The sequence below is a fragment of the Lissotriton helveticus genome, chromosome 8, assembly GCF_964261635.1.
Source record: "Lissotriton helveticus chromosome 8, aLisHel1.1, whole genome shotgun sequence".
NCBI lineage: Eukaryota > Metazoa > Chordata > Amphibia > Caudata > Salamandridae > Lissotriton > Lissotriton helveticus.
Genome location: NC_136069.1, coordinates 1651803864 through 1651830245, shown reverse-complemented (window position 1 = coordinate 1651830245; position 26382 = coordinate 1651803864). Strand labels below are relative to the sequence as shown.

The 26382-nt window shown below is 45.5% G+C and overlaps 1 protein-coding gene across 1 annotated transcript in view; it reads right to left on the bottom strand.

The window, feature by feature from the left end:
* Positions 1-26382, bottom strand: part of LOC144772119 (putative methyltransferase NSUN7) — a 107373-nt gene that overhangs the window by 36531 nt on the left and 44460 nt on the right. The window contains exons 4-7 of the mRNA XM_078656286.1: positions 19688-19840; positions 14371-14554; positions 1991-2204; positions 63-206 (exon numbers count right to left, since the gene is read on the bottom strand). Of these exons, the coding sequence (XP_078512412.1) occupies positions 63-206; positions 1991-2204; positions 14371-14554; positions 19688-19840 (695 nt within the window). The remainder of the gene's footprint in view (positions 1-62; positions 207-1990; positions 2205-14370; positions 14555-19687; positions 19841-26382) is intronic.

The window sequence follows — 26382 nt, the reverse complement described above, 5'->3', positions numbered from 1 at the left end:
GCAAATAAGAGCACATGCTACTCAGAAATCTTTCTTGCACCTAAACTTATAAGAGGACCTACCTTCGCTTTCAGTGAGCAGAAAATCTGTGGGATCAACCAAACTGGAAGCTGAGCCCACCATTGTCAACGCAATCACTCGTACTCGCTGGAGCCGGGGGTCCGCCGGCTGCAAATCCAGGAAATTTGCAGGGATGAATGTCACTTCTAGGGATAAAAAAAATGGTTGACTTCAAAATGTGTTTTCCACATACCTACTCCAGTGTGCTAAGTCACAGATTAAGGTAGAAAATGAGCAAGTGAATCAGCAAATGGTTTCTAAATCACCTGACAGCTGCACACCTTCTCTGCTGTTTAAGATTCAAAACCAGTGGGACGAGATGCCCTATTTTGGCAAACCATGGGAAACAGAGACTCCTCCATAACTGAAAAGGAGAATGATTTGAGGAACTGGTGCAGCTGCCCTTGACACCTGACACATTATAGATGTAAGGATGACCCGATGAATCATGGCGAGTGAGTCTTAATGAAGAGTGACATTTGGAAACCATGTGACTTCCCCCGATCACCTGACGTCCTTTACCTGACAGGTTCCCAACTGAAAACATCACGAGTCAAGGAACGAGCCCCATTACATTCAGAGCTTCTATTATGAGAAAGGAAGGGGTTTGGGTTGTAGGGTCTCAGTTCTAAATTCTCAGATGATTCTTGAACACAACACGTAGATGGTAGGGTTGGAGCAGCAGAGAGTAGTGACTCGCCAGGAAGGCAAAGCGTTGCTGAACCTGCACTACCACCGGAGCACTTCAAGAAAGAGAACTGATGCATGTGACTGTTACTTCGATGGCAGAGACTTATGGGTGCGTGTAGAATCTAGAGAGAAAGTGAAACAGGTAGTTTTGTGTATTTCATTAAAGGTGATGTCCTGGGTTCCTTCCTGAAGTCCTGGGTTCTTTTGCGAAGTCCTGGGTTCCTTTGCGAAGTCCTGTGTTCCTTTGCAAAGTCCTGGGTTCATTTGCAACGTTCTGGATTCCTTCCTGAAGTCCTTGGTTCCTTTCTGAAGTCCTGGGTTCCTTCCTGATGTCCTGGGTTCCTTCCTGAAGTCCTGGGTTCCTTCCTGAAGTCCTGGGTTCCTTCCTGAAGTCCTGGGTTCCTTCACCTCAGCACCCTGCTTATTCCTTCCAATTGGCATAGCCTTCAGATAGATCCATTCATGTATTTAAGCTGCTTTCAGAAGGGCTCCAGTCTTATCTTTGGGGGACTAGTGTATTTCTGTATTGCCTACAGTCTCTAGACTGAGACTTGAACTCTGGTCAGGGGCCATCTCGAAGTGTAGGACTTGTGAATCTGAGGAATTCTCCACAGAGCTGCATCAGTAGTCACGGTGTGGGCACTTGTAGCCATGGTGATCACTATACTGTATTAAGTGTGGGAGAGCTCTCATCAGGAGCACTGCAAGTTCTGCCAATGCCAGTAGCAACACAAGTACAGTCACACTCTGACAGTTTGATAAATAAGACCATTTCAGGCCCTCAAAGTTATACAAATGGCTTGGGTGGCAGGTATTAGTCATTGTTAATGTATATTTAATTATCAATAAACAACTGTTGTGGTTATCTCTAAATTAAACAGAAAGCGCCACCATGAGGCAGACTGTCACAAGCGTCTGTGCGGACTATTAAGTGCTAGTGCCAAGCACCGTAAACCGCCAGCTCAAATTAAGCACTAGCACTGCATGAAATATATAATTACCCTTCCTGATTGGTGCCCACCGCAAGGATGTCACTGAGTGCTTCTACGGGGAGCAAGGGTAGGTTCTTCAAATGTGTCCAACACCAGCCAAGCCCCCCCCCGCCCCCTCGGTTCTGCGTAATGAAGGTTGAGAGCCTGTCCGGTCCCACAACCCTCAGACCTCCCATCTGCCCTGTGTGGGTTGAGGGTTAGTTGTGTAGTCCCCTAAATAAGGTGGAGGTGGAGGTGAAGGAACTCACTGCTCACTCCCATGTCCTTGCAAAGGTTTCTCAGATGGTCCATGTTGTTGTCGTTCTCTGCGGCTGCACAGGCCAGGACTTTCCCGCTGTCGTCGTCTCTCATGGCGGCCACATGCACAGGCGTGAGTCCGGAGCCCGCGGTGGTGAAGAGTACATCCTCTGCTGGGTTCAGTATTGTCCTGGTACAATGTGCCAAGACACACCGGGATTTGTCCTGTACATAACAGAGAGGGTACATGGAGACATGTTACAGTAACAAGCATTTGCAATGCAATAGGTCTCACATTTGTCAGAGTTAGAGCTATTGGCATTGTTAATGTGAATGTCTTTTCTCAGTGTGTTTTGGTTGGAGTGTAAAGGATGTAAGAATAGAGACACAGCACTGCCTGGAGGACTTAGAATGATGAATTACCACTGGTACAAGAGAAGCAGCTAGCAGCACTGTGTAGAAGACTTAGAATGAGGAATTACCGATGAGACCAGAGAAGCAGGTAGCATCGCTGTCTAGAGGACTTAGAACGAGGAATTACTGACAGGACCAAAAATGCAGCTGCAGCACTGCCTAGAGGATTTAGAATGGGGGAGTTACTGACAGGACCAGAGAAGTAGCTAGCAGCAATGTCTAGAGGACTTAAAATGTGAGAGTTTTCCGACACGACCAGAGTAGAGGCTTGTAGCAGTGTCTAGAGGACTTAAAATGAGGAATTGCCACTGTGACCACTGAAACCGCTGCAGAACTGTCTAGAGGACTAAGAATGAGGAAGTGTTGTTCTAAAATATATGTACGTTTTCTGTTTAACACTGCTCGTTACTTATAGTTTGCTCCTTTTTGGTGTTAAAACATTTATAGCAAAAGCAATAAATAGACAATATTGGAAGCATAAACCATTTAGTATGTTTACTCTATTATTCACTTACACCAGTGTGACAACAGGTAGGAGTGCAATTTAATGAGTACTCTTAGACATACTTTTTGATCTCATTTCGCTATTACTTGTTGGCTTGTTACAAATAGGTAGTTTATCTCTAGAATGTTTTTTAAACCGACATTGATTTTGTTCACTATCATAGGCTCTGCCTCCGAGACTATAGATTGCAGAGATCTCATATATGACAGTCTCCTACCTGGTCAAATATAGTGTTCTAAATGATAGGGGAGTAGGCGATCGAGCTCATGGGGAACAGGCTGTGTTCATTGGTTATCAGTGTTTAACCCTGGAGTTAACTCTGCTTGTTCAAGTTACACATCTTCGCCCATACTGTGATACCTGGCTCGGCACGCGACTATTGGGACGCTCTCGGGTAATAGTCACAGTGGAACTTTGCTTTATTGTTCTAGATCTTTTGGTGGTACAATTATGAACATATTCGTAAGATGTTCTGATGCTTTTTATGTTACAATATGCTGCTGAAAGCACAGTCAATGTTGAGTTTTAAATTGAAGGAAAGGATCCTTAGGGATGTTCTTGGAGAGTGCCCCAAAATATTTTTACAAATTAAATACTTACTGTCAGCATTACTTTCTGGCTGTTCCCCAGAATAACCGCAGTGGAACAGGGTCGGGGATTTCCTGCATCCGCAATATTCCGTAGTGCAACGGTCTACAATGGCATATCCCTGCGGGGCTAATTGTTGACATAGGCGCTCTTGGGTGAGGGAAAGCCGCGTTCTCTTGTAAGGGGGACACCTGCTGGCCAGGTCTAGGGTTACACCGGAAGTGACAGCACTAAGTGGGAAAGCCAAGTGCTGAGTTCACAATGACACCTTCTCCACTGGAATGGGAGAGCTGTCATGATAACACCATATAATTAAGGAAGAGCAACGTGTCCTCATGCTTGGCCTTTGAGTGTTGGTGATGTAGTATTTATTATATTGATACTTTTTGGCTGGTCCTGGCAGCCATGTCTCCTAAGGGGCTGGCCTGGCATAGGCTTGGCCTTGCCTTTATGTTCAGTCACGTACATAAACAATTAGTGTAGGGTATCACTGTCCTTCTGCTTCTGTGTGGTCAGTGTTTTCATGCCTCATTCAGTAATACTCCCCACTTGCATGATGGTATTTCTGGCCTCATTCTCCCTTCTCGCTCCCTCCACGCTGGAGGAAGTGGAGACCACTGGCTAGTCTAACGAGCCATTCATGGTCACACGCTGCTGTCCCTCTGTTCGCAGGTGCTGGGATGAAATGTCCAAGCACATTAGCCAGCTACAAGAACGCAATGCAATAACAGAGTGCTTACCGGGGGCTGTCCCTCCTCCCCCTTCTGACAGAGGGTGGGGGGGAGAGAGAGATTGTATAATTCTCCTGGGATGAAACAGCCGCTTAGTTAAAATCCGATTTGAATCATAAACCCACCCTCTACCTTGTGGGTATACCTGTGCTGCTCTAAAGCCCACCCTCTCCCTTGTGGTATACCTATGTTGCTCTAATGCCCACCCTCTACCTTGTGGTACGCCTGTGGTGCTCTATAGCCCACTTTCTACCTTGTGCACTACCTGTGGTGCTCTACAGCCCACCTCTACCTTGTGGTATACCTATGTTGCTCTAAAGCCCACCCTCTACCTTGTGGGTATACCCGTGCTGCTCTAAAGCCCACCCTCTACCTTGTGGTATACCTGTGGTACTCTACAGCCCACTTTCTACCTTGTGCTATACCTGTGGTGCTCTACAGCCCACCTCTACCTTGTGGTTTACCTATGTTGCTCTAAAGCCCACCTTCTACCTTGTGGTATACCTGTGGTACTCTACAGCCCACTTTCTACCTTGTGCTATACCTGTGGTGCTCTACAGCCCACCTCTACCTTGTGCTATACCTGTGTTGCTCTAAAGCCCACCCTCTACCTTGTGGTATACCTGTGCTGCTCTAAAGCCCACCCTTTACCTTGTGGTATACCTGTGCTGCTCTAAAGCCCACCCTCTACCTTGTGCTATACTAGGCTGCTCTAAAGCCCACCTTGTGGCACACCTGTGGTGCTCTAAAGCCCACCCTCTACCTTGTGGTATACTGTGCTGCTCTTAAGCCCACCCTCTACCTTGTGCTATACCTGTGCTGCTCTTAAGCCCACCCTCTACCTTGTGCTGCTCTAAAGCCGACCCTCAGCGGTGCCATCATCAGGAGCACTTGTTGGGGCTCTGCAACCATTCTCTGGTGTACCTGTCAGGCTCTATGGCCCATTCTGGTTTCTTGTTTAGATTCATAGCCCATTCTCTTTGTACTTGTGGATCTCCACAGCCCACTACAAGGTGTACATTTGGAGCTCCACAGCCCACCTGCATGTATACTTAAGGATGTTCTGCAGAGCACCAACAGATATGCTTGGGGCTCTACAGTCTATTACAAGAGACATGGGTCCCTACCAAAAGAACATAAGAGTATAAGCACAGAACTACAGTTAGACCTGTGTTAGTACATATCCAAATGGAAAAGATTGTATTTGTTTAAACATACAGTAAAAAAGGAGCCAATTCATTAACAATCCAGTGGGTAAAACGTGGTGAGGTAGCACAGACTTGCCATTCGCAGGATAGTTCCAAGCACCTAGAATGCTGATGATAATCAGCCGACGCTTCTGGGTTTCATAACATGTACATGTCAGTAAAGGGTCCATTAACTTATTGAGCTGCCCTACTGGTTCTAGTGAAGACTGCCCATACTGAATAGTGACAACAGAGGCTGCACCGGTGTTGCTGTAAACATGCAAGGAGGACACCAGTGTTTGATAATTGTCTCTGAATGGAATCTTAGCTAGAGGTGTGCAGTGCGATGAAGCTTGTTAACCTGAAAGCAGCAGGTCTATTTCTACAAAAAAGGCTGTGATTTAATCATTACGTGCCTGGTGTACTATTCCAAATCAAATAACGGGGGTGGGGTGGTGCAAATTGCACCCCCAATGTTTTACAAATGTGGATGTAAAATGCAGTGAGATCTATGAAGAAATAGGTTGCATCGCACACTGCCCATTTGCATATGGTGGCAAAATAATGTACCTAATGAATAATAATTAGGTCACATTTTGTTACCATCAGTGATTGGTGTGAATGCAAGAATGGCAGCCTGTAAAGAACAGCAGCACACCATCCCTGTATTTACTGTCTGAAAGAGGAAACATTATTTAGGTCTCGCCAACAGACCGCTTCATTTATTTATTATTATTTTTTTAAGTTTTCAAAAGCGCTCATCTCCCCAAACGTCGTGGAGCTCGATCATCGCAGTAAGAGAGAGAAAGAATAAGTTAGTGTGAAAAAAGCCACTTTTTCAGCATTTCTCGATTACTATGTTATTAGAAAGGAGGCATTGGTACTCAGTTGGGCAGGCAACAAATTTAGGAATGTTGCGTCAGGTGGGGATTTTACAGTGAGGATTGACCATAAGTCGTTGAAGGAAATCTTTACCAAAAAAGAGTTGGATACAGTTTTAGGAAGAATCTAGAAATGGGTTGTTGGGATGCAAGAATGAAGCTTCTGTGTTGATTATATTGCATCCTGGATTGTCTGTAGTCTCTGATCAAATATATTCTAGTTTAAGTGAGGAAGATGACTGAACAAATGGAAGTGTTTGTTGTTACCAGTGGCTGTAAAGAACGCTGGCAAGAACTGGTGACCGGGTAGCTAAAGTAAATAGAATGTTATGTAAAGAGTCACCCCAGAGCACACAAGGAGTCGGAGGAGAAAGTGGATCCAAAGGCGAAGCTCTGCACAAGGGTACAAGAAAGTCAAAGATCAGAAAGAACAGGCACGCAAAGGGCAATTTGGCATTCAGATGAACACCCAAGACAGACGTGCATATAACAACATTAACAATAAAGGAGATGTTGGGTAAAGCACTCAGGAGCTTTACGCTGTAAGACTGAAGCTCAGTAAGTTTCTCATCCACAATTGCAGTTACGGATTCTGACTGCAAATATCCATATATTGGATACACATGCAAAGACAGGGTCTGTGGAGCTGATACCTATGTTGATGTTATAAACAGAACTAAAAAACAATACGCACAGTGGACAAGAAACACCACCTAGGTTGTCCGTGGGGTCCATAAATCCTGGCAATTGAACAGGAACACGCAAGGCGGTAATAAGAATGTAGAACTAAATACACAAATACGATAGATAAGGAGTTTGCAAGGAGGAGTGCTTAACAGGAAGGAGGGAAAACAAAGGACACAGTTGGCAGAATGCAAGTAACAAACCATGCGAGGGGAATGGAAGCTAAAACAGCAGAAATAGGGAGATAGCAAACTAGAAACTGGAACTAAGGTAAATAGGAAGATGGCAGGCCCTGGGGAAAAGGTTAACACAGAAGGAGTGAAAGTTCAAGGAAGCACTAAATAGCCCCAAAATCAAGGAAGCACTGAAGGCGGAGCTAGTACATGGAAACACTAAGGACCAGTATTAACCATCGTTCAGAAATTCTGGAAACTGGGATAGCAAAATCTCAGGAACACTGCTACAATAAACAACGCTGGACTAAAGGGACCTGGGACTTTAAAGTACTCACTATGATCACAAGCATTAGTTGTGAGTAGGCTATCTCCTGCCAGTCACAGGTGTACTGAAGTCCTCCACCCATCCTTGGCCTGCAGGGATGGAAATGAAGCAGTGAGCAGGGAAATCTAGGTACTGGAGTTTTTAGCATTAGCAGTGTCTTCCACAAAACCCGGCATGGATCAAGAATGAACTGAAATTTCTGAATAGCGTCCAAGAGCCTGGAAATAAATTTGTGGGTATAGTAGAGGTTCTGGAAGAAACTTATTGAAACAGTGGAAAGTCCCTCAGTTAAGCCCCCCAGTTGTGAGCACAGAAGAGACAGTGGGGCTATTATTGAGTTGGAGGGGAAATGGGAGAAATGCCATCTTATTGAGAAAAAAAACTGAACTGAACTTGCACAGAATGGACATTTGGCTGTACATAAGTCGAAGGAAAGATTACTCTTGATTTTTTGGCCTGGTTTAGATTTGGGTGTGGAAAAAGCTCCAATAGTGACAAACTTTGCTACAGCCAACGTTATCCTTTCTTTAATGCTCTTATTAAATCTTTCAACAATCCCATTGGTTTGGGGTTGAAACAATACACTCCTTTGAGGTTTAGTTACGCAGTTATTAAGAAATGACTCTATATCCTTAGAACATAAATGTGTCCCATTGTCATTTAATATAGTACTGATACTGGGCTGCTTCTCTTGTGCGGCATTACTCATACTTTTATTACCTTTAAAAAATGGCTTTAGTCCATCTTGGAATGGTAAATAAATATGATCAGTTGATGTAATTCACTAAATATACACCAGTGACAAATTAGTGACGTGGGGAGGCTTGTGATTAACCCATTTTTGAGGTTGAAACAATGCACACCTTTAAGGTTTAATTACAAATTTATCCAGAAACGACTCCATATCATTAGAATATTGATGTGTCCTGTTGTCAGTTAACATGGTACAGATACTTTGCTGCTTGCTTCTATTGTGCGATTACATAACAATAGGGTATAGCTGATATCAGTTGGAAATAGGTCAAAAATGATACATACGGAGGAGAGAAACGAGCAGCAACCAAGATGGCCACGTAAGCTCCCGGCTCCGCCGACCTCCGCCAGCAGCTCATATATCCTGCTATTAATCCTGAACTCGCACCAGACTCCCGGGTTCATGAAGTATTTCTGCTTCTAAAGGCGTAATCCTGAGGTTTTTATCTTATCGGATGCCGAAGATATGCCGTGTTCCAATTCTCGGCCTACCATCGTGTGGAAGCCGGGCCTCGATTTCTAGCTCATCCGGGTTGGAGTTGATCAACAACGGCCGCTGGACCTGGACTGAGCCCGGTCCCCCTGAGTGTCTCGTAACCTGTTTGTTTTCGGATGGTGGCATCATGAACGGTCTGCACCGTGCACACAACAACGTATCGCACCGGCTGCCGTGTCTGGGGGCCCGGCGCCCGGAGACCCTGCTGACCTCCCGGGGTTGACGGGCCGGGGCCCTCGCTACTGGCGACGATGTTGATCCTACACGACGGAGAGCGCCCACTGTGATTGCTGGATTTGCGTGACCTGTTGCCCCGGAGAGGCCGGCCTCCGGGGTACGACTCCAGCTCTGCCTCTTCGTGAGAGGGGATGGGGCGGATGGAAGGTACGCCATCGCTGCAGGCCGTCATGGCCTCCATTGAGGCGCTCCACTCACAGATCACCGATGTATTCCGGACACTGAGCATGCAAGTGGACGGTGTTTGGGGACCGGTCCATGATTCTCCGTTAAGCTCTCATCCATCACTGGTACCAGCGGTGCAATGTACGCCTGAGATCGAGGTCCCCGGGCATAACCCGGATTTACTGTGCTTTGTTGACTCCCAATTCACAGCTAGCGAGCCCGTGCTTGTCGCTAGCGTTCCCTGCTCAATCCTGCTGCCGTCTCATTTGGATATGGACAGTCCTCTGTGCCGTTACAAATTCCTCAGTGGCTGTTGGACAGACTTGACATCTCTTGACACTGTCCTTCGCTCCTTTTGTGGAAATCGTGACTATCTTTCAGTCTGCCGAGCCTGTACCACCAATGTGAACTTTGACGGTCGTTTTGCATTTTCAATTGAAATGGGGGTTCGAGTGGAAAAGACTCTCGTAAAGTACCGTACTGGCCAGGGTTGAACTTGAGTTTTGGGTTCGATAATATAGCTTGACTCGATGCCGGGATTGTACCTATAACGTGACGGGAGTTGGGTGGTGCATTGTTACATTCCCCCGTTTGGTCTGTAAATTTGCTATATGTTGGTTTGACTATATTTCGGGGTGATTGCTTCTGGCGGGGGGCACAGGAGACCGGGAGTGTATTTGTTTTCTACGATTCTCCTCCTCCGTCTTTTCCCTTCCTTGGGGTTAGTTTAGTGGGCGACAGGCACGCTGCTAGTGGGGTTAGGTCATAGCCATTTGCAGGGGTGTAGGGTGGGGGTTGTTTTTTTTTTTCTTTTTCTTTCCTTTATTTTGTTCTATGACCCTTCTGTGTCCCTTTTCCCTTCTTCACAAGAGATGTGGCATATTCTCCTGATCGTTTAATCCTCATATCCGGGTGTCAAGTGTTGGACTCTCATATTCTGTATTCTGGGTGGACGGGATCCAAGGATGTTTGCTTGAGGCTATCTGTACCGTATTGTTTTATCTCAGCTCTAATTTACTAGTGATGTCTTTCAGATGCCTATAACTGTTGTGTATTCTCGTATTTGATTTGCCAGTTCACTGTTATGATATGTTCCATTGGACGATGCCCGATATGTATATTTCTACTCTTGTGTTATACTTAATAAAAAAAAATATAAAATAAAAAAAAAATGATACATACAACAAGGATCCAACTGATCAAAGAATCTCTGAAAGGGAAACACACAGAATGGCAGAAAACCCCTGTAACACTTAAAGCATAGAATGACCAGGTTGAACTTGGTTGTCAACAAAATGTTTATATTGACGAGTATTATTCTATATGCTTATTCATCAATTCGTAATTACAGTGGTTGCTCCATCGTGACAAGATGACTGAAGTGCTCAGGATAGTGCTCGTGAAGTGAAGGAGATGTGAAGGGTGGACATTTCCAAATATACAAAATATACAACATTTACATGGGTGAAATGAACCTGTCTAACATGAATATTTGGAGACTAACTAAATGGCCCAAGTAATGCGATGCTGTCAATGCCTAATGTGTTTGTCCGCTGCTGGGCCGAGAGTTTTAGTACAGGTCCAAAATGTCCACGTTTCGACCCCAGATAATTAATGAAGTTGCTCAATCCTTACAGCGGTGTCTTCCTCAGGTCCAGAACAAGACAACCTTAGTATAAACACTGTTCAATATACAATGTGAGATAGTTTCGTGGGCTGGGACACTCCAGAGATAAAGGAGGTGAGACACCAGGGGTGCATGAAAAGAGTTTGCCTCAATCGTAGAGTCTTGTCTTGAAGATAATTAGGATTAGGGATTAAATCTGGGTAAAAAACGTGATCAATTGATTCACGTATTGCTGAAGTAATTAGCGTGCTTCTTGGAAAACATCCATCTCAATCTATATTTTAAGTGTTACGGGGGTTTTCTGCCATTCTGTGTGTTTCCCTTTCAGAGATTATTTGATCAGTTGGATCCTTGTCTGCGTCGTATTGGTAACGCGGACACACAGGCAATGCTCGAGGGGCCGGTATCTGAATTCGAGCTGTGGGCTGCTTTTGAGCAGCCTGGGGAGCCCATTTGGGCAGTTTCTGCATTGCACCAGCAACCGAGTGGGTGCCTGAGTGGCCTTTCTCGAGGTAGATGGTTGTCCAGTAATCCGTGCATTTGTTTAACCCCCCCATCCCCCCCTTTTTTTATTAAATTTCGCAGAAACAGTGGTTTGCGGAAAGGCGATATGCAAATGTGGGCCACTTTTTTTTTTTAGCATGCCCGGGCCGATTTTTCATCCCAATCCAACCCTGTTCCTTGTTGTATACTTCTATTGTACAGCATCACTCATACTTTTTATTCAATTACCTTAAAAAAACATGGCTGTTGGACATCATGCAATGGTAAATAAAACTTTCCAATAATATGCCAAATGCCGCTTGTACGCATGCACTGTCAAGCACTAGAAGCCGTTGTGGAATAATTCTGTTTTTCCACCTAATTTAGCCTTTCGAATGCGAGACCTATGCCTTTGTCAATGCTTCTTTATAAAAGATGACATGTCCATTAATGAGACAAATGCTACTTTATAAAATATTTCCATACAGCAATTGTTTCACCTTTCCATTCTTCTATCATTTCACGCTTCCATTCATTTATCTTTTCATCCCGCTAGCCAATCTTTCCCCCTTCCACCCATCCATTGATCTTTCTATTCACACATCTATCCATCCATTCACGAACCTAGCCATCCTTTCACTCTTCCATTCATTCATCCTTTAACGCCTCCATCCATCCACCTTTCTTCCAGCCATCCTCAATACAGCCTTTTATCAGTTGATCCTTCCATCCTCCCATCTATCTTTGCACAATTCCTTCCTTTGTTCTTTTAACTCTTCATTCTTTCCATCCTTCTTTTTGCCTTGCATTATTTCTTCTCTTCTTCCTTCCTCTCTTCTCTGCCATTCGTATCTACACACCTTTCTTTTTCTCAATTTGCTTTTTTCGTTTTTTACCTCTCTTCCACTGGCTCTATTTCCTAGTCTCTCTGTCCTTTCTTCCATGTTTGTATAATTTCTTTCACTGAAAATAACAGTCTCGAAGCCACACCCACCCAAGGGTTGTATGTTGGAACCACGCAGGCGTAGGTCACACCTGCCTTAATAATGCGGTCCGAACAACGAATGCATCTTTATAACGCATTAATTTACAATGCAACTCGTTATAGTGATCTACACACAGCCTCTTAGCCAGTATTACTAAAATTCACCGGGCTACAATTGGTGGAAGATCTTTTGCCTTTCTTGTTTCGAAGGCCTGGAATAAACTCCCTAGGGAACTCCCTGTTACCTCAGAGCTTCCTGTTTTCAGAAAGAAGATAACAACCTGGCTTGTCCACTACTTGAATCATATGATCACTTTCTGCTGGCAGGATTCCCTATCTTCAGTGCCTGGACACTCTCTGAAGTATAGGTGCACTCTACAAATGCTTTTTAATTTCATTTCAAAGCGCTGGGGTTGGAATAGTATAATTTACTCCAGTCTGGGCATCAGTAGAGAAAGTGATGGACTTAGTCCAACATCAATCCAACAACGCTTTTCCTAAGGTAAGTTGTTTTAACAATTTGCATGGTGATGGAATGCATTGTAAAGACGCATTCATGGTTCGGTCCTTGCTGTTAAGGCACAGCGTGGTTTGGGCGCAGAGTAAAGGCCATTTCCCCCACCCAAGTCCTGCCCTGAATTTATTTTGTGAGTTTAATGAGCTATTGTCTGAATACCTTCAGAGAGAAAAGTTCATTATATAACAAATAAATATTGCATGTGACTCAACTAGATTGGCACCAGGCACTGTGGCAACGCCCACTTTAGCATCTAAAGCAGGGGGTTAATGATGTCACTATTAGTTGTCACTCCAACTTTGAGAGTTGGTAAGTTTTCAGTGGTTTACAACCACAATTGAGGTCACGACCCATTGGTACATTTCTTTGTAACATGCCCCTTCTTGTTTGTGATTTGGAAAGGGATGCAAACTGGTACTGTTACTCCGCAATGGCAGAAGAGCATAGCCCCACTGGCAGAGCCATCAGCAAAAATATTAAATATTTCATTGTTTTATTTTCAAGCTGCTGGCTCGGCCAGCGTGTGCAGGGAGGGGGTAGGAGGAGTGCTATGTGCACTCTCTAAGTGCGCATATGTGTTTGGCCGGCAGTCTCTGGACCACCAAAACACACATGCGCACTTAGGTTTCTCCAGCCCAGCTGTATTGAGCAGCCTGGCTGGAGAAACCCCACAGGCTCCGTCACCTGAGCAGAGCATCTTTTCAGCCTGCTCAGGCTAATCTCCACGCTGCTCTGCAGTGTGGGGATCGGAGAGGGAGTCTCATGCAGCCCCAGTGCTTGCTGGGACATGGAAGAGGGAACACCCGGCGGGACGCGGCTAGTAACTTAAGGTACGTTTTTTCTTTTTTTTAAATGATAAATGTGGCTCACTGGTTAGAGTAGGCAGACCTGGAAGCAGAGGTCAGCCCGGGACCAGGGTTCAATTCCCGGCTCGGCGGGGTCTTGAGTCCTAATATGTCCATGGACTCGACAATTCTCGCTCCGGTGCCTACTCGATTCACGGGTTCACACTCTGCGACTCTGGGCAATAGCTTGCTTAATCTCCACAACGGCCCCTCGCGGCGGGATGCCTGGCTTTCACCTTGCGGATACCCTGCCGTGGTTATCTCTCAGGGGAATACCAGGACGGGTTCCCTAAGCAAGCGCTTAGAAACCGCTTGGTGATTTGCGCTATATAAATTCCTGTACATTTACATTTACATTCCTGTACATTTACCCCTCCCCCGCGCTCCCCCTCCCACGTGCCCCCCCCCACGTGCCCCCCCCCACGTGCCCCCCCCCGCCTCACTACCTTTTGAATGTGGCGGCCGCCACTGGATGCAAAACCACCATTACTAGTGGGATAGACATTTTCAGCTTGTTGAAGAGATTTGGTATGTGGAAAAGTGGTTTAGCGTCACAGATTACAGATTCCGCCACATTTACGTTCAAGGAAAGCATGACAGGAGAGAATTTATCCAGAAAAGGTGATTATGTGAGGAAAATGTGAATAGCAAAAAAACAAGTGTGATGACCTATTTGCTACTTGTGAAACTCAAATGTGCTCTCTCCGCTTGTAAAATGCGGGTAGTTATTACATCGTGGGGTGAGTTCTCTAGCAAACTCCTCCCTGCTTCTGTTGGCCAGAATCTCCTTACCTGCACCACCAGGGACTTGCTGGAGACCAGGTTGGAGTCACAGAGCAGGTCCCGAAGACCTGCGGGGAAGGCGATGACATCATCACAGTCTTTGTCCAATAGGAATGTGTGGCCCCTCAACTCTGAACTTCTCTTAACTTGAGACAGCCCAAGTTTTCCAAGTGAGAGTAGGGCATCTTCCACCCTGTGAAAAGCAGGAGAGGCACAAATAAAGAGAGTGAGACAACTCTTAAATAATGCAATAGGCTCACAGATGCAGTGACAAGATACCACATTAAATACAAAACTGATCTGTAATCATTTGGATAAACTCTTTTGTGATTTTGGGGGCTATATTGACACAAGATGCATGATGAAGGACAACTCCCCTATGCTGTGAAATATTCTACATTTCTGGCAATAGATTTCATAAGGCCTGGTGAATAGCAGTGGTGGCTGTCACACATATAAAGTGGTAGGGCAGCGCGGGGGTGGGTTAGGGAATAGAAATAAAATCACAAGACTTACCTGCCACTCCCGCTGATGCTACTGGCCGCCTCAGTACTCCTCTTGTCCCGAAAGGCCAATGCAGACGCTGCTCTCATACTATAGCTAGCATGAGAGAAGCGCCAGGATTGGCCTGGGCAGGCTGATCTGATGCTCGCTCAAACACATGGAACCTCTGCCCTTTCTCCACCCGGCTGTGCAACACAGCTGAGTTGGAGAAACTTAAGCGCACATGACGGTTTGGCCATCCTTTGACGGCTGGCCAAATCGATATGCGCACTTACAATGCCCACCATTCCTCCTCCCTGCCATGCCCCCACTCATTCCCTCAGAGTGGCATCAACTCTGTCAGGCAGTGATCAATAAAATGATAACATTGTTTTATTATTATTATTTTATTTATCATCTGCTGGTCTGAGCAGTGTCGTGATGCTCCTCCCCCATTACAGGGGTGCCGCTCCTGACGAATAGTAGAAGCAACAGGACTACTTCTAGCGTGTAACTATTGGAGCCAAAAACATGCCTCATTTATATAAGCCACAACTATGCCTCATTTATATAAATATTCTTGATACCCTTATTTCAACTGCTGAATCATTTGTCTCACAAACAGTGTCGTGTAAAGAGGGGGACAATCCGGGAGTGTGATCTAAAAAGGATCAGAACTCGATGCATCCACATTTATGGTAGAGAAAATTAGACAAAAGGCAACACTCTCCCAAGCAGCAGGTCCTGTTAGGATCACTGTCAATCTACGTAAAGAGCAAGGATTCCTGGAGGTCCGCTACGCTGTCAGTAGTAGTTGATGACGGTATTTGTTCACCAAGAGTGGTGCCCTTGATGATCCAGCTTCTGATGGGTTTTTAATGCAGGTAAAAATCTATGCAGATGTCTTGCTGGTATTTTTTTTAATGTGGGCCTTGCAGCATCACATCATCAGCAGAGCTCAAACTGGAATCACAGCACACCCTTCTTGCCAAAGTGTGGGCATAATATTAAAGAACATGGTGCCTCAATACCTGTGGAAAGGCCCAAAACATGCATGTCTATTTCATAGACACTCATCCACGCCTGACAGGGTCACAGGGAGCGGATCTGCGAGAAGCTGCAGAGATTGAATTAGATCCTAAATGTTGGCACCTTCTGTCAGAGCTTCACTCCAACAGGTGGGCCCGTGTGCAGCTCAAGAGTGAGGGAAACACTCGCCTACTTTACCAGCTCTGAATAGCCTCAAACAAGGTTGCTCATTTGCACTTAAAGGAGTGCAAATCCTCAATGACCCCATTGTTCGCTTTACCTCAACTAGCAGGTTAAGTAAAAATGCAACAACAAAAAACAAAGCCTTCACAAAGCCAAAAGGTCTGTCCTTTATTGGTAAACCATGGAACTACTGGCTTTACCAATGCTTGTATTTTTGGGGTTGGCTGTGTGCTTTTAGTAATACCTAACTTTTTTTTTAAAAAACATTACAGGATTGATCTGAAGAGTGTACATGCATATATATATACACATTGGCGGCCATTGTGAAATGTTTTTTGTAATAAAGTATAGAACACATTTCGAGATATGTGCCGACGCTTGCGCCTGTGCGCTCTATTATCTTGAAAGTATTTCTATTATCAACTTTAAAAGCAATTCAAGATGGCCACTTATGCATGTGATTGCATGTGCAGCGCGAGTATGTCTGAAATGGTTTTAGATTAAAAAAAATTTAAATGCAGAGAATGGTGCCCATGAAAAGCGAAGTGAGGGGTCTTGCATCTGGGTGTGTTACTGCTGCCCACCATCAGAACAAAAAATGTAATTAAATAAGAATAAAAGAAGAATTATGGCGACCGCCCATGAATGTGGACGCATTCTCACACCTGGATGGCCATTTCGGAACGGTTTCTGCTACTGGTAAATAAAGAAAATATTTGTGAATGCCGCGCATGAACCAAAGTGAGAGGCCCTGCAGCTGCGTGTGGAATGCCACCAGACCTTCGCAAAACAGATGAATAAAAAATAACTGGAAATACATTAAAAAAAATATATTACCCCACAAGTTATGGCACTCCTTTCTGAATGGAAGGAGACATTGTGCACAGGGTGCCTGCTGTTGTTGACAACGAAAGAGGTCAGTTGCTGAAGAGGGCTTACTCGTTGCCTCATGCTGTTTTCTGTGATGAGCAAAAGCTAAGCCAGAATGCCAATTTAACAGAACAATGGATAAATACCCCTCAGTAAAAGCCTCTCTATGATGACGTATTTTTCCTTTAAAAAAAGGATGCAGCACACGTCAGGTAAAGCGGTCTCCAAAGGCCAGACCTGGAAACCTAAAGTGATATAATTTTCAACAAATCTTCTGAAGCGCTTTGGGCAGATGAAGTCTAAATTATCAACCATGAAGCAAGGCTTCTGTTTCATTTAATGAGGTTTGCCTCCTCCTGACCAGAACTCGTGTATGGGTCCCGGATGTAGAAATATAAGAGCGCTTTGGACACGTCACATCCTGTATTGGCTCATCGGCTGCATGGAAAGGCCCAATGGCCCTAACTGGTACATTTCTACCTGAGGAGGGTCTTTCCGAGCCCTATATGGGGGTCAGTTTTGGGGAGGTGATGATGCCCTAAAAAGTTACACAGGAACTGGAAAATCTTGCAGGAACGTTTTGCTGCTCAGTACTGAATGTAACCTCCAGCTGCAGCTTTGGATTCTGGAGCTTGGAAAGTAGAGCAGAGTTTGCCACAGTATGTCTTCTAACCAGAAGTCCCTGATGCATCAGGAACTTTTGGAAAAAGCATGGTTGTCGACAAAGTACCTTGGCTTTCCTTAGAGCCGTGTTGTGTATGCAACTAGTGGGAGAGAGCTCAGCTGTAAGAGGGTTAGATGAGGCCTATTATTGCCTGTGGGAAGGTCTCCGAAGTATGCCTCGTGACTGGCCTAACAAAGATTAAACCTGAAGTGGATCAGGTCAGGGGCTTTTGGGGAGAATTCAAGGAGATATCTAAATTGTCCACATAGCAAGGCTTCTTACTGGCCACCTGCTCCGGTACGGAATGAAGTGTGTTTTAATAACACGTTTTTGTTGCCCACTGATGTGTAGCTGGATTTCATGTATGATATTGTCTTCCGCCTTCCTCAGAGAGCTCTGGGGGCATATCGATCGTTGTGTTGCATCTCCCTTGTGCCCCATGGGTGACACAGCAATTAAGTCAGATTTATCGAGCCACGCAAAGCCACATTTCATGGCCCTTCATGGCTTGATAAATGAAGAGTAACAATGCGGTACTCTGCCCCAGGTAGGCATTCAGTGGGTGGTTGCGTGGGTGTTCCCAAGCATCCACCCATGGATTTTTGCAAATTCCCAGATTTACCATGACTGGTAAACTTGACAATGCGTCAAAATGCTGCATCTCCCCAGGGGGGGTGCAATGAGGAGAAATACTTTGTTGTCTCCTCGTTTTTTCCTTTTTCTAGGTGTGCTGCATTCTGTAGCACACATAGAAAGTAGGAAATTACTGTTTTTGTGCAGGAAGGCATCCGTTGAGATGAGTGACCGTCCATCCAGCAACTCGGGCTAAGCCTGGTGTCCCTTAGTTCAAGGCTCAGGCTACCCTACAGAGCTGTCATCATCCGAGGGACCACCGGCCCAAGAGGCTTCCTCTTTCGCCAGGCTCTCCATACAATCTCTGACCAAGTGCCCCACTTATATTAGTAAGACTTAATGCATGCACACGCAGCCATACTTACTTCTGTGCCTTAGGGGAGCCCATCCCTTTCCCAAAACTCTTTAAATCTGCATTCCCCCTTCTAGAATAAGCTGGAAGCATTCTGCCCCCAGCAGCCTGTGTCAGCTCTGTGACCAAAGGAGCTCAGGAGAGCACTTACATCAACCACCACAATCCTAATAATGGCTGCCATGGTTACCAATGTCCTATTCACTGAAATCAGTATTTTACAGGGGGGGGTGGAGGGGGGGAGGAGTGGGGGGGCATGAGAGGGGATCTGCATACAGAAAGCGTTTAACGTTATACGGCAGGCCTGTTATCCGTAAGTGGACCACACTGGCCATCACGCGTATTCATCAGGGAGTCACACTACCCATGCAAACACCACTCTCCCAAGGATGTCACTGCAGGATCTGAGCACTTGAGCACTTTATGGTAGTGGAAATGGACTTGAGTGAGGCAGGTGCGCAGTTCACTCTTCAAGAACTGAAAAAATATCTGTATGTACTGCGGATCTGAAAAACAACATACGGTCCCCACCTCCCCATGATTACGCCCAGCGACTTTATCCCTTCCCTTAGGGATGTGTTTGAGGTGCTCCCTAAGACCGGAGAACCGTGATCTGGGTGTCAGTACTTTCAACACACCCAGGCCTCTCAGTACATGCATGACAAGGATACAGTTTACTCAGGGCACGGGGTACATGTCTGCACACGCACACAGGGGACAGTCCGGTCCCAACGCATGGTCCACCCACAGAGCCTTTCTCTTGGTGATAAACAGTGCAGATGGCGAAGGCTATTGACACATACCAACGCTCCTTTGCTTAAGGTCACACAGTGATAGGCTGCTTAATGCGGCCATGTCTTCTAAACACTGGTGCTTCATGTGTAACAACGGTGGATACAAAGCACAGTGCATCAGCATCAGCATTTCACTGCAGTATTTCTTGTACAAGTAGTAAGTCTTCAAAGTGAGTTCCAGCCTGTAAGATTTCCTAGCACATTGTCCTAGAATGCCTCCCCCAGAGCATGCCATGAAGTGTCACACATGATCCAGCCAGGACCATCACCCATCATGCTCACGATGCCCCTGCAGTGCACGCTGGTTGGGCTCCTCACCTGATTTTCATCTTGTTCACCCAGGCGTAGAATGGCACCGACCCTGCCATGTTTTGGCATTTCTGCACAAACTCTGGTAGGAGGCCTGAAAGGGACGAGACCTCTCTCCGGATCCGCACTCTGGCGAAGGCCGCAGCGAGCTTCGTCCGGTGGCTGTGAGGGAGAGAGTGAGGGTGAGTTAATGTGCATGAGGCAATGCTTTTTCTCCACCAGTGGGGGTTAAACCTTCCCCCAAACTAGGCAATAGACATGTTCTCTCTCTGCTCACTGCTGCCGTCCATGTTTTGGTCCCCACCAGTTACTGCTCTGGCTCTCTACACAACTGAACCTCTTCAGTGATGGGTGATGCTTCTGATGAGGCTCCAGTTTTGAGTTTGGCTGAAAAGGGTTCACCTGCCTGGTGTTTGCCAATGTAGCAATCTGTGGGTCACCTGGCCTGAGAGCCATGGCAGCCATCACACTGACAGGCTATGGGGCCTACAAAGTAATATTGTGAAATACATAGAGCATGAGTAACACAGGATATCTTGTTCCTCCAAGTTATTTAGGTATATTGCAACATTCTATAATTACATTTAAGTTCTTCTTTGTAAGGATGCTGGACCCTCGCCCATCCATCTGGCATGCTTCATCTTCGGGTCCGTTTCTCACCTTGGATAAAATATTTTTTTGTAAGGTGCGCTCAATATTTTTTTGTAAGGTGGACTCCTAAGTAGCAGCTCTCGGGGGGCATCTTGGTGGACCCTAAGGCCCATAGTTATCAAGGTTTTGTGTCGCCCTTGCACAACACAAGAGGACGCAAGGGCAACGCAAAACCTACGTGAGATTTACCAATCTAGAGTAACGCAAGGCAGCGCAAATCACTGCCTTCTGTTACTTTGCAGTAGGGCGGTGTTCCGTGGATGGAGTGTGGGTGTTTCCACACATACAGCCATGCATTCAGACATATGCCTAGATTTACCAACACTGGTAGACCTGCAAATGCATCAGAATTGTACACCTCCCCGCCAGAGGCAATTAAACAAGATCTTTATTTCTCCTCGTTTTTCCTCTTAAGAGGAAAAAACCTCTCAGGATGATCTGTGTGCTGGAAGGTGTCCATTCCTGCATGAAAACAATCCTGCCTACAATGCGTGCACCCTTGCACCATGCAAGGGTTCCAGTTATGCAGCAGCAGCAGCGAGCAGGAATGCATTGTATAATTTCAATGTGGTGCATTCCTGCACTCTCTTTTTCACACGGCACAGCAAGGTGGATCACTGCATTGTGTTGCATGAAATATTGATAAATATGGGCCTTGGTTTCTAAGTGGACAGGTCTTACTGGTGATGGATCCTTTGTGAGAAGGAGGCTCCTGTGGACTGTGTGTCAAAGAACTTCAGGAAACTCTGCATGTAGGCTAAAGTTTACCTAGTGGTAGAGCGGCCTCTTTTATTGCAGTCTGCATATGGTAAGTTTACACAAGCATTTGCAATGCAATAGGTCTCGCATTAGCAAGAGCTTGAGGTATTGACAATGCAATAGCTTAAATTCTCGCAAATGTGAGACCTGTTGCATTGCAAATATTCGATTTTTACTAGCTCCCATACGGCCCTTTCACAGTCATGAAGGCCACGCCCCTTACTTTAAACAAGCCACGCCTAAAGAAAGGGGCGTGTCTGACATTAAAGTACAACCGCTGCATGGGGGTTTTGACAAAAAAAAAGCATCCGTTTGTCAAGTTAACAAACAGATGTTTTATTAAGCCTCTAGGCCGCTCTTTCACTATAATCTTGGCCACATACCTTTTTTTAGAGGCGGTTTGTGTAAAGACAGGGGCGCTGCCTCTATGAATGTTAAAGTGCAGCATGGACACTAGTAAACAAAATAAATAAGCAGGCCGCAAAATTCAGACGCTGCTGCTAGTATAAAGAAATAAACACGGCCGCTATAGTTAAAGTGGACCACCATTAGTAAAAAATTCAAGCGGGTGGTCTGCTGCATGGTAATGGGGGAAGAGCATTAAATAAAATAGTGCTCACGACTTATAAAGCCGACCATGTAACAACACCAGTAAAAGGCCCAGTTGTTATGGGAGGTAATAAATGCAGACAAGGCTGTACCAAGGAGGGACTAACAAGCCTAATAACGACTCGGAAGCCAGCATTTACGAAGGAGAATGACACAAGCCTATAAAAAATATGGGCGGAGAGTGGGCGCCTCGCAGCAGCACATGCGCTGCGCAGGCTCGACCTAAAAACGAACTGAATGCTGCGGTATGATCCTCTGTATTCAGTTCGACCTATTCATGCCGTTCTAGGAGCGCGCCCATAGTTAGTTGCTCTTTTCACCCTACTACCTATACTTGCAGGTGTATATGTACGAGGGTGTATGCAAAGGGTGTGTGTTTGAATAAAAAAGGAAAACAAAACCAGTATTTAGCTGTCCGATTGTTTGGTCTGCTCCCACCCTTAAGAGTAATGGGACCCCCAAATAGGAATGTAATGTCAATTGAGCGGGTACTTCCTCTACCTCGATTACACTCAACAAGGTGGCTTACCCACGTATTCATCAAGAGCTTCCCTTGTAGAGTCTGAATCCTCAGGTAGCTCTGGAGGGTTGAAATGGTACTCACGCATACCGTCTCAGAGACTGACTCAGGAGGCACAATCCCAATGTTTAAGGCTCAAAATGGCTTTATTTTAACTCTCCTGCCAAAATGTCTTCTTTCAATGTTAGTCAGTGGAGAAGATGAATTCCGCGGATTTGTTTTCCTTCCTCTTTCTTGGTTCAAAATTTTGGCATGTGTGCTCATGGGTTAATTTGCGCTGGTTCTTGCTGGTGGTACGCTTATTTTTTGGACCAGAACTTTTTTCTTCGTGCAGGCAGCAGTCATGCTAAAAGCAATAGCTCATCCCCTTAGTTTGTGGGAGATCTTAAATGGGTCTCAAGCAGCTTGGCCTTTTCACCCTGGTGCTGTGATTGGTGCACAGCAATCAGTATATCTGTAGATCCATCTATCCTCCGAATTAAGCAGCTCAGCGATGAGAGTTGCCTGTTCAACTGGTACCAAATGGCCACAGAGCTAGAGAGCACATGGGCTGGGGAGGCACAGCCAGACCGATGAGCGGCGGGGACAAATCCCTACCAGGGGGTCGAACCGAGAGCGGGTAACAGCAGAGCCTGTGAAAATGCCGGGCACCGATTGGTCAGCTTGGTTTAAAGTTACCAATAGGCGTGGGGCAACCAACCACACAGTTATATGGGCATAGGGGAGGGCAGGCTATGGGCTGGCAAGGAGTCAGCAGCGGTTGGACATGACACTTTTTTTTTTTAGAGTTTTATATAGCGCGAATTGACCAGAATCAGGTATCAGAGCGCTTTACAAGAGCACCAGTTTCGTTACAGAAGGACACATTCATTTTTGTTAGGCACGGGGAGATTAAGTGATTTGCCCAGAATCACAGAATGTTGAGCGTCATTGCCGAGACTTGAACCTGGTTCCCCAGCTTCAAGGTCGACCGATCTAGCTGTAAGGCTACATCCTCTCCCCCTACTTGAAGTCTGGGTTAGGCACAAGGGCCGTCCACAACACTTTGCAGCAAGGTGTAGCCTAGAAGCTGTAGAAGGCGCTAGGGTCCCTTGCTGAGAAGGGGTATTCCCTCAGGGTGCTGTCACAGGGTGCTGGTATGGACTCAGGACTGGACTTGATCAACAACTTGGCAATAATGATGTTATGCTTGGTTAAAGTTTAAACTGTAGGGTTCGTGGCTTGAGTGCCAACGAAGATGTCGGCCAGCCTTTAGCGCTCCGGGCGGCGATCTGAGTAATCGCCGAATTTCATCCGATGGAGCGGCCCCGCTGCAAGTTTCGATAACAGAACTTGCTTGCGAATTGTTAGAAATGGGATCTCTGGCTGGCCAAGGCTTGCACCAAAGTCAGTCAGAGACCACCACTCTAAGTCAGGGCAAGGGAGTTACACGCCAAGATAACCCCTGCTCACCCCCTTGGTAACGTGACATGAGCAGTAAGGCTAAACTCGGAGGCAATGTGAGTTAAGTGTTTGCGCGTGCACCCAGCAACAACACCCAAGGCCCACCACAAAGGAAACCCCACACAAGGTTATGTATAAAAATAGCCTTTGTATTACACCAAAACACATTAGATAAAAACACACACTTTACAATGTGCCAGCAGGCACGGGCAGAATTTACAGGGGATATGTACAGGACAGGGCCACAGGGACCCCTGTCAGGAATATGCACTTAGAATAATAATCACTGTAGGACAAAAATTGTAGCACCAAATAGCAGATGTAGCACACAACCAGTAACCACTGGTGAAAGGTAAGTACCACCTACGTACCACCTACGCAACCCTAACCACCTTATGAAAATATTACGCAGGGAACCAGGACCTCACTAGTAACACCTGTACTAGGAGAAAACAACCACCTAAGTATCACCATACATTTAGGGGTATAAACATGGGAACATTACACATGATGCATCACAACATTCAGAGGTGTAGGGGATGAAAACACATGATGCATAAACATACATTCAACGGTGTAAGGAAAGCAACTTTGTACATGATGCATAAAAACACATTCAGAGGTACCAGAACACAGGGTGCGCAAAACATACAACACAGTACATTTCCTAGCACCCTAAGCACTACATAACTCACAACAAAGTCCAGGTTGCGCCACAAACCTAAACGTAGCAGCTGCCCACTACTTGCTGGGCAGCTGAGGACAGGGACAGAACAGGGCCTAAACGCTGCAGCTGGCACTAAGTGCTGCACAGCTGGGGAAGGCCAAGGTAGGGGCGAAGGAGTGCACCTCACTCCTGAGTCCAAAGTACAAGTCCCTAGGAGGAAAGAAAACCTAAACGGTGCAGCTGCCCACTAATTGCTGGGCAGCTGGGAAACCACAAAACTGCGACAGGGCCCTCACTGACCCTAGAAACCAAACTGCGCAAAAGGTTGGAGCCCTCTAGGCTCTAGAACAATACTTCTGCGGCACAGGTTGGAGCCATCTGACCCTTAAGGTAAATAAATCAAGGAGCGGGGTGGTACCCGCAATTCAAACAGCAATAAATCTACATAATGCAGGGTGGCACCTGCAAGGCAGTCACGATACTCGGGCATAACGCAGGGTGGGCTCCTGCCGGTAAATAATAAAATAAGCGGCATAATGCAGCAACAGCGCCCAGCCCAGCGCTGCAAGAGTTAAACAGTGCTCCCACAAGGAAAATCAAGCGCTCACCAGGTCACCATTGAAAAAGTACAGCAAGAAGGTCCTTACGATAAAGTAGGAATCCAGGGACAAAGCAGAAGGGTCCAAAGGGACTAAAGTCTCCCAGGCATCCAGGGGCTGGGCAGGGCCCAGGGAGGCAAGCCTTCCCCTGGGCCCCAGCAGCAGCACGCCCCTGGTAGATTCAAGTATCAGGACACAAGGAGATTTTGTAAGGGGACACAGCCCCTTTTTATACAGTGAATTCCTTTGTCTCAGGGTGCAGAGTGGGGGAAAAACCAGTCGCAGTTGGTTTTGGAGCACTGTGATGTGCTCAACCACCCTTTCCTTTCACTGGCTAGGCTAGGGAGATTAGACGCACCACAGGGGGCGGAGCCAGCATTGTGTGGGGAAAGCCCAGCCCTATTCAGGTCCCGGGTGCACCACTCCCTCACATCACACATGCTAATCTCAATACTCACCACCGAGGCAGACCCATCATGACTCATGGAGCCTGGCACACCAGCCAGCTTCAGGCAATCACAAGCCAGCACATTCACTGCACAGACAGGCACACTTCCAGAAGTGGCACTTCCATATTAGACACAAACACGCTGCACGCATCATTGCGCAGCATTTAATCACACGAGTCCGCACATACCAAACTCGCATCAGCAATCCCCACGCATCAGGAACTACCAGGGACACACACATTCCCATTGCATTCCTACGGGAGGGCAGGCCAATCTCACCCACGCACTCAGGGAGTGCACGCACTTTACACTGCGCCACAGTGTCAAAGTGCGCAAAGACCAGAAATCACTATAATTATTTAATAAGACCAGGCAAACAGTTCAGGGGTTAACCTGCCAGAAGGAATCTCTGACAGAATATCGAGGCTGAAAATATCGACAGACAAAATATCGATGCTGGAATATCGAAGGCAAGTATATCGACACCCTATCTACAACATGGTAAGTACAAAAATATCGAAACTAAAATATCGATGTTAAAAATATCGTAAATAAAAATATCGTTCTTTTTTCTGTTAAAAAAAAAGGTAAAATTAAGTAAATAATACTTATATATAATTTAAACTTATGTTAAAATTTGTTATAATGTTTAAAATGAATAAATAATACATATTTACTATTAAACATTTAATTAAAATTAAAAATACAATATATAATATATACTTAATTAATTATAATATACACTTAATTAAAAAATATTAAAAAATACTACAAATTAAACATACAACACTCATAAAATAATAACATAAATAATAAAAAATAATTATATTTAATAAATAACAACAATTAAATATACTTTCAATATTTTTAAAATTAATTAAATACAACATTATGTAACATCTTAAATACATAAATAAATATAAATAATATTGAATAGCACAAGGGTAAAAATTACTATTCAAACTCCAGAGGGTGCAACAGTAGATAAAGTGTTGGATAGCGTAAGG